At 37.6% G+C, this 9,513-nt stretch overlaps 1 protein-coding gene across 1 annotated transcript; it reads right to left on the minus strand.

Moving 5' to 3' along the window:
• Positions 1-656: 656 nt before the first annotated feature.
• LOC119070275 (leucine-rich repeat-containing protein 24) lies at positions 657-8,409 on the minus strand. Its single transcript, XM_037174536.1, has 2 exons — positions 6,590-8,409; positions 657-4,175 (listed from the first exon to the last, which is right to left on the minus strand). Exons 1-2 carry the CDS (start codon positions 8,070-8,072, stop codon positions 3,322-3,324), a joined length of 2,337 nt encoding a protein of 778 aa, XP_037030431.1. The 5' UTR covers positions 8,073-8,409; the 3' UTR covers positions 657-3,321.
• Between the last annotated feature and the right edge of the window lie 1,104 nt (positions 8,410-9,513).

The following is a 9,513-nucleotide window of genomic DNA, read 5'->3' on the forward strand; positions in this document are numbered from 1 at the left end:
TTTTGAGCTACAAGTGCAGTGCAGTGGCATTATGTTTTCAATGTGAACTCACACGAAAATATAAAAGGTGATATACCGCAATCGCTAAAAGCTTTAATTTCAATTTAGTGACTGGCTCTTAATCTTTTCGACATTACATCCACTACTGTGGATTACTTTCCCGGGTAAAAATGAAAGTCCGGGTATTGTTTTTTCAGACTTGAGTTTACGGTTTTCAAACTTTTGAGAGTTTCATTTTTACCCGGGTCGGTTGTTAACATTTTTATTTAGCAAAAAAAAAACAGCAGCCACAACTTTATATTCAGCGTCGTCCAACTTCTTATCATTTAGAATGAAAATCAATAAATTGCTTGCGTGAGAAAACTTAAGAAAAGAGATGAAAATATCAAGTAAAAAAGTTATATTTCTTTGACATTTTCTTTATCGAATAAATCAATTCCCTAGCATCAGTTCCGCACTAAGCAAATTCAATTTCATTTTACGTAAAAGAAATGTTTTCTCCATTTTTATTGTTTTTTCTCACTTTTTTGTTTCAATTTCAGAAATTTCCATTTCTAATGTCATTAACTGGATGCTCAGCGCATCGCCTGAAATAATAGGTTTCTCATATTATATTTTTCTCGTTTGGTTTTTTTTTCTTTTCATTTTTTTTCCTGTTGCAAGCTTGTTTCCCTTTAATTATAGAAGGCTTGAGGCTGTTGGTTTGTACAGGTACCAGTTATAATTCTCTCTTTTACGTTGAATTACATCATGGAAATGTGAGTTAACGGTCGTGATTCGTGAAAGGTAAATATTTTCGTTGAGTAAAGAAAAGCCTTTTAGTAAGTAAACTAAGCCGTTCCTAAATTAGCAATAGTCCGACTAATTACATTTATTAAAAAAATGAACTACGTTCCAGTGGAGTGTCATCATTTCTTTTATGTTGACTTTTCCCAGGAACCGTTTCTTCCTATAAAATGTATTCAGTGCTTTACGTCGACATCCGTTGACACCTAGTTCATTGCTCTGAGTGGGTTGGGTCACTGGCCGAAGCCACACACAAAATAGTAGTGCACGGTGTACAGAGTTAATTTTTGTAGTCCTACCCAGTTAACAATTTGTCTTACGAAATGCCATCGGAAAATGGGCCCATCACACCGAATTCACCTTCCGAACATTTAATGGCAATTTTTTTCACACTAGCGGGACTTTTTTCATATTTTTTTGGTGCAAATTCGTCACACGAAGTGACTCAGTGTCAGACTGGCTCAAAAAAGCCCTTCGGGCGTTGTATGGAGAAATTTTTCAAAAAGCCATTCGTTGTCATTTATCCATACAAAAATCAAAAGGCCCTTCGGGAATCGCCCGAACGCCCATAGGGCCAGTCCGGCACTGAAGTGACTGATCCTGAAACTGATCCAAACTTGTAGTACATTAATAGTACAATAAGTGTACATTAAATGGACACTAAATGTACATTAAATGGACACTAAATGTATATTAAATGGACAATGATAAATCAACTAAATTCTTTAAAATAATTTTTGTGATGAGTTTTCTTAGTTTTACCAACTAGGCCACTGAGACTTGTATAAAAGATGGTCCTTGTGTGAATATCAATCTAAGATATACATAGACCGAAGCACAAAGCTGACACTCGTTAATTTGTACATAAGGTGTACACATTCCACAGTACAAACAATGTAATCCGTAATTTGTACTTTAGATGTACAACGAAATCACATCAAACGTTGTATACAAATTATAATATACATTAAGTCGCACTTTAATGTCCAAACGTTTGCGCACATAAAATGTACATTATTAGGGAGCACCACATTTCAAAAGTGGGCTTGTGTTAACTGGGTTAGTTGTAGTGTGAAATTAGGATTATTGCTGCAAAAATCAACTTGTGAAACATGGTATTGTGCTAATGCCGAGACAAAACAACAAGCAAATGTAGACATTGAGACTGTTTGAATTTCAAAGGAAAATGGTTGGGGTAATGTTGCTTTACGCAATGAAGGTATCTAAAACAGGTATGGCCAATCGGCCTATTCAACTTGAAGGCACTCACAATTCATGCAAGACGTAAAAGACTTTTAGTACCAGGTACGAAATGTACTATTATGGTGACTATGACTACATTTTTCCAAAATAACGTTGATGGTCATCGGAGTTCGAGAATATAAGTATGTTAAAGATGATGAAAGTAGGTAGTTGTCGTCTTCATTTATTTTTTTAATTTGGTTAAAGTGTGGTGGCCCTAATGCATCATCAAGTTGCTATGAGTTGTGCATTCTTGATGACACACTGTAGTTAATTGCCATGCAATATTTGCAGTCCTTTCAGATCTTCACTCAAACGAATTTCGATTAAAACGTTTATGTCCCTGATTTATCTCCTACGTCGTTGACTTTTTCGCCATCGTGTCATTTGCATTGTAAAATTATTTTATCATATGTGCGGTGTGATTAACCTAACTTTCTTCACTTTGACATTTTCTCCCCCCTTGTTTTGACAGTTGATAAAACATACATTTACATGCTTTTACCTATGGCCGAAAGTGGCTTATTACACACCTTATTACACCCCTGTTATGTAAATAACTATTTATCTCCGAACTGTGACCTTTGTTTTTGTTTTGCAAAAAAAATGTGCAACAATTTGTTTCGTGGAAAAAATAGGTTAATCACACCTCGCACATATGAGAAACGTCGTGGTCACCTCTGGGGTGAAAAGGGGAAATTACACCTCTGGCCACAAAACTGAACCCTTGTTGGAATTTCCTGTTTTCTTATCTCGTTAAACTATTATGCCGAAATAATCTCAGTAATTTAACAGGCAAGCGTACTGGCAGATTGACATTTTTACTTATAGTTTTGTTGTTCGAGCTGTATGTGTAGGTGATTTCTTTTCGTCTCACATTCAGAATGTTCTAAGTGTTTTAGAAATCGTTTAATACAGTAATACCGTACATAATTCACTAATAAAAATTCTAGCTACGTAAATAATTTTGTTTAAAAAAATAATTAAATTAAACTTAAAAATTAAGGAGATAATTATTCAGTTGGCACTATTAAATATAAAAATATTTTAAAAACGAAAATTTATTTGTGGCCTAGACTTTCTGTTGATTAAAATAAACATTCACCTCTCGGTCCCGACATACATATCCATTGTTTTCTCCTAAATATTCACCTTATTTATGAAGAGCATAAAAAAAAAATCCCTAAAATTACTACAAATTTTTACCTTACCTCAATGTTACGGTTAAAATTTTTCAGAATATTTGATGAAAAAGCTAAAAAAAATCTACTTAGATGCCAAATGTGTTTATCACTACACCTCTGTTCCGTCTTCGCATTCATCCTCGAACAATTGACTTGTGCTGCCATTACCACCATTAATCGGTTTCTTTTTTTTAGGCTTCGGCGGTGGTCTTGGAGGTACTTTTACGGCTTTATCAGCGCCTCCCTTCACTATTTGTGGTACTCGGTTAAAGTACAGTCCATCGTTGTCATCCGCTTTAGACATTGATGATGCATGTGATTCGTCTATCGCACCAATTTCACGATTTGCCGGTGTTGCAGGTAATGGTCGATCTTTCATCGAATACATGTTACTGCCGGCCACTGCAGATGGCACCGACTGCATTGATTTACCCACACCGCTTGCGGTTGTACGCAGACCTAAATTATCGTAAACCGGTTCAGCTAGTTCCGCGGACATGGTTGATGTGGGTGATGTTGGTGGAAAATCGGTTAATGTTGAACTTAACGATGGCGTCCAGCTCGGCGTTCGCGGTTTTCGTGGTATCGTCACATAGCCCTGTTTCATTACGACCGGTGTATACATTATGGGTGCTGGGGTAAACGGCGAGTTCGATCGGTTTATGACTGACATATTTCTAGCGTTTTTGGGATGTTGTAGAGTGCGAAAGCCTGCATTTTGGCTGGTGGTGTAGATGTTTGGATGCTGGTAGATTGGACTTGCAACCGGTGACTTAACGTAGGTACGACCATCTTGAATGTTAGACATTGAACTTTGAAGAGACGGTGATTGTGTGAACCGACTCGGAAAGGCAAGAAGATCTGGCGGCAAATTTGTTCCGTAACCATCGTCGATGAATGTAGCACGCGATCGAGGCGTCGTGTCAGATAAACTAATTGAATGTGTCTCGTCGTCGTGGTTAGCTGGAAATGTAAGGAATTTTTCGTTACACTTTGATTGAAATGTCATTTGTACTATAGGGCTAAATAAAAAGGTTCGTGTTTGACCAAAGCAGCTCTCTAGCAACCGCATACACCTTGTTTTGCAACATTGCGACAGTGGCCGTGAATACAGCGTAACAAAATCTACATACTTTTGTGTTCCGTAGAGACGAAAGTGGCTTCCTACTGATGAAAAGAAAAGTGAATTTCAGCTCAAAAGCATCTAAAATCCATTACATAGCTCGAAATACACGATGATAGTATTTTACATAACTAGGGATAAAACATTGGACGAATTGAATACCAAAATCGTCGATACAATAATGGGTTTCATGAAATCCAAATGCAAATCCGTCCAAGGGAAAGAATCAAAACTCAGCAGAGAAACATTAGACCTGATCGCAAGCAGAGCAGAGTTGGTAAAAAACGGAGGACGAGATTCGGTGGAATAGCGGAACGTGTCTAAAAGTATCATGTATCAACAAAGCAAGGAGATCAGATGAAAGAAAATATAATGTCCAATTGGCTCAAAACATAATTGAAGCTAACTGCAATATGAAAGTCCTACGGAGAAAAATGACAAACGCCAAAAAAGAAATCTTCAAATTACGAGACAAAACAGGAACGATCCAAACGGATCGAAATGCGATATTAAACATTGCAACAGAATTTTATGAGAATTTGTTTTCTTCAGCATGACAGAGTCCAACGGAAGAAACCGAAGATAGACCAATAATAAGAAACGTGGGATCGGAGGATATGCCCGACATAACTGTTGATGAAGTCAAGGCCGCAGTAGCCGAGATGAAAAACAAAAAGTCTCCCGGAGAAGATGGAGTTCCAGTGGAAGCCATTAAACTAGGTGGAGACTCATTATTAAAGGCAATCACGGCATTGTTTAATCAATGTCAACAATGGGAAGAAGTACCAGAAGCCTGGGAAAAATGCGGTAATTACATTGCTGCATAAAGAAGGAGACATAACAAAGCTGGAAAATTACCGACCCATAAGCCTATTGTCAACACTCTACAAGTTGTTTATGAAAATCATTACGAAGAGGAACACTAACAAGTTCGACTTCTACCAACCTGTTGAGCAAGCTGCTTTCAGATCTGGTTTCAGCACAAACGACCATTTGCAGGTGATGAGAACGCTTATTGAGAAGTGTCGTGAATACAGCATCGACATACTCTTGCTATTCATAGACTTCGAAAAAGCTTTCGATTCAGTGGAAACATGGTCGATATTGGACGCATTAGACGAATGTAGAGTAGCCTCAAGGTACTCCAACACAATTCGATATGTGTACAAAAATGCTGCTTCATGTATAAAACTTCATAAGAGCACGGAGCAATTCAGAATCGGCCGAGGTGTAACGCAGGGTGACACCATTTCACCGAAATTATTCACGGCGATTCTGCAGAGTGTTTTTAGGAAGTTAAACTGGAGTAAAATGGGAATAAAGATAATGGAGAGTACCTGAGCAATCTCCGCTTCGCTGATGACATTGTACCGATAGCAGCGAATCTAGGTCAGGCTCAGCCTATGCTACAACAGTTAAGTGAAGAGGCAAGCAAAGTTGGCCTCAAGATGAACTTATAGAAAACAAAAGTCATGACCAACATCGGGGACGATAGAGAAATCAAAATTGGTGACACTGTCATTGAACGAGTCGACAGCTACGTATATCTAGGACATAAACTGAAGTTAGGTCTGGACAACCAGACTGCAGAAATAAGACGTAGGATTGGTCTTGCATGGGCAGCGTTCGGAAAACTCAGACTCATTTTCAAAAGCAAAATGAATAATAGTCTGAAACGCAAAGTTTTCGACACTTGTGTCCTTCCAGTGCTCACTTATGGAGCGGAAACGTTAACTTTAACAAAAGCATCCGAAGATAAATTGAGAGTGACACAAAGAGCCATGGAACGGAGTATGCTCGGAATAACACTCAGAGACAGAATGACGAATCGATGGATTCGACAACAAACCAGGGTCGTTGATGTCATGGAAAGAATAGCATCTCTGAAATGGAGCTGGGCGGGACATATTGCAAGAAGGACAGACGAACGTTGGACCAAAAAGATCATGAACTGGCGACCATATAAAAGACGAGCTATAGGTAGACCACCAGAGAGATGGACAAACGGAATTAAGAATATTGCAGGTACAAACTGGCAGCAAATGGCAAGAAGTTGGTACGAAATGGAAAGAAGTTGGAGAGGCCTACATCCAGCAGTGGATAGAAACAGGCTGAAAAAGAAGAAGAAGAAGAAGAAGGGATGAAAAGATGAAAAGTAGAGTTTCCGAAAGAGCTGCTTTGATGTCAAACCAATACAAAACTAAACTTTAGAAATTAGAATATATCAAACAATAGCAATGGAGGGAGAGCTTACCAAAATTCGTTTCGTCGAGCAATGTCTTCTTCATGTCATGACCATCTTCAATTAAATCACCCGTACTGTCCAATTCGGTTCGCCTGGGTGGTTTTTCTACGGGATTCACTTCGGTGAGCAAGCTCTTTTGCATTTCCATAATAACCGATCCTTCCAACATTGAATCGTTCTGGGTCTTATCCATTTTACTGGATACTAATCCGTTTTCGCTAATTGAACCGTTCTTGGTGTACTTTCGAACTCGACGACAGTAGCAAAATAACACCAGCACCACAATAATTAACAACGCCAGAAATATGATCACAATTAAACATATCAACAACACTAAATTCGATGAGGATGTTGCCACAGCTCCGCCATCGACATTAACTGCTGGTATAGTTAAAATAATTTCTGCTTCATCTTTTCCGCCATTATTTTTCGCCGAGCAAGTGTATGTTCCTTTGTCGAGAGAGCGTACACCGACAATTATCAATTCGGACGTATATATGTCTAATGAATCCCGACGATTAATCTCTTGGGAATCCTTTATATGAATCCGTTGGTCATTGTTATTAAGCGGTCGTTTGTTATACAACCATGCAATATCTGGTTTTGGTGAGCCTTTAATACGGCACGTGAGTGTAACATTTTCATTGGTTGCATCGATAGTTGCTGAGCCAGCTTTTGGTTGGATTATACGGGGACGGCATGCAAAATTATCGGCTGGTATGTCAGACCATAATTTTCCACGTAAATGTGATGGCTCATTGCATTGGGTGGGTGGTGTGTATAGATTACCTTTCATTACAAACTTTTGGAATTGTTGCAATTCACAGGTACAATTCCACGGATTTTCACTCAGCGATAAACTTTTCAATTTACTCATCTTGTCGAACGTTTCCTGCTTCAATATGCTCAAACGATTCGAGTCCAAAAATATCTGGATCAAACTTTGGCATTCCACAAACGTTTGCAAACCGATTCGATGGAGCTTATTATCCTTTAGTTCCACTTTGTATAAAAACGAAAGATTTTCAAACAAATAATCTTCCAACACTTCCAGTTCATTGTTATTTAAAATCAGAGTTCTCAGTTTAATTAAACCGCTAAACGTTCCCGGATGTAGCACTTTGATATAGTTATTTGAAAAGTCCAATTCGATTAACACCTGCAGTCCCCCCAAAGCATCACGATTAATTTCCTGCAATGTGCAGTTCTTCATGTAGATTTTATGCAAGTTTTCGATATTTGCATCCTTAAACTCATCCCTACGTAGTTCAGGTATTTGATTAAACGACAAATCGATGACTTGTAATTCGCTGCTCATTTCCGTTGGCACAACCGTCATCGATGTATTTCTACACTCAGCCGTTTTCTTGCCGGAATTCCATTTACATCGACAAATACCACACTTTTGCAACCAGTCTGTATCGGCACATACATTACTAATAATCATAAGGATGACGATGCACAACCAAATGAGCTTCTTAATGGGCTCCATATTTTATTGATTCATTTGTGACCTAAAAATGTTCAAGGAAAAGGGAATACGACTGTGGTTTTGTGGTTTATAGATGTAGATTTATATGTGACGCCTCGAATGTTTAATGATGGGGACTTATGATTGTGCACCCGCAAAAACAATGAATAGAATGAAAATCATTCAGCTGAAAATTTCGGTTGCTTTCGAACAATATGTGTTGGCGTTGATGGCAGTAATGATGATGATGGTGGTAGTAAGATAATAGCGGATGATTGCTAGTTGCTGCTATATTAATTGTTTTTCTCGTTTGGCCTTTCTTTGCAGAATTCATACCACTGTGATACGCGGGTATTGTAAACGCCTGAAATAATAGAAAGAGAAAAAAAATAATTATTATTATGCGACATAAATACTGTGGCTGATAATTATTATGTATTTTTAACGTGACATTGTTATCCATTTAAGCTGGCGATAAAATGATACGGAAAACAAGTTTAATGCATGTCCCCTCCGGAAAATTAACGTTACATGTATGTATGCCCCCCTCGGAAATCGTTTATTTCTTAAAGACATATTTTGTGTCCGATCGGGAGAGTTTATTACCTCACTATAGTCTACTCGATAAGGGCAAACGTTTACCAAAATCAGTTGCTCAAACAGCACTTAAAATACTTCTAAAAGTATTGTAACAAGAAGAGACATAATTTTTTTATCACATACGCGCGGTGTTCGGATGTCAAAATTACTTACCTAGAAGTTTAAGAGGGCAGACTAGGTGTGAAGTAGGCTGTAATTGAAAAATTGGTTTTAAAATTAATGTAGACCATTTAATGAAAATTTGTTCCAGCAATTAGATGAGCAATATGTTTATCTATCTCTAAAAAACGAAAAACGATTTACAATAAGCAACAGTTGGAAGAAAACCGATTTCCAAAATATGAACGTCGCTTAAAGTTAGGCTATGCAATATTTTTTTGGAAATCGGTTTTCTTCCAACTGTTGCTTATTGTAAATCGTTTTTCATTTTTTAGAGATAGATAAACATATTGCTCATCTAATTGCTGGAACAGATTTTCATTAAATGGTCTACATTAATTTTAAAACCAATTTTTCAATATATAGCCTACTTCACACCTAGTCTGCCCTCTTAATTCAAAGATTACACTTCAGTTCTATGTTGTTGTCTCGTTTTCGCTTATGTGATAAAATAGAGTACACACTTGTCACTATCAGTCTCGGCAAGCCTCGACTTCTTCGTGACAAGTGTGTAATATATATTTTGTCACTTCTTGTTAGAAAAACTTTAGAAGAATTTTAAGTGCTGTTTGAGCAACTGATTTTGGTAAACGTTTGCCCTTATCGACTAGACTACTAGAGAGGTAATAGTACATTACTATACCAGTAATACTCGGATACTTTTACTCGTCTGGATACGAGATATCAAATTATTTCACGTGTA

This window comes from Bradysia coprophila (assembly GCF_014529535.1).
Source record: "Bradysia coprophila strain Holo2 chromosome X unlocalized genomic scaffold, BU_Bcop_v1 contig_691, whole genome shotgun sequence".
In the NCBI taxonomy this organism is placed as follows: Eukaryota; Metazoa; Arthropoda; class Insecta; order Diptera; family Sciaridae; genus Bradysia; species Bradysia coprophila.

Coding starts and splice junctions, on each gene's coding strand:
- LOC119070275 (XM_037174536.1), bottom strand. CDS start 8,072: ATGGAGCCCATTAAGAAGCTCATTTGGTTGTGCATCGTCATCCTTATG. Junction 4,176..6,589: donor GCTCGACGAAACGAATTTTG/GTAAGCTCTCCC, acceptor TTACATTTCCAG/CTAACCACGACGACGAGACA.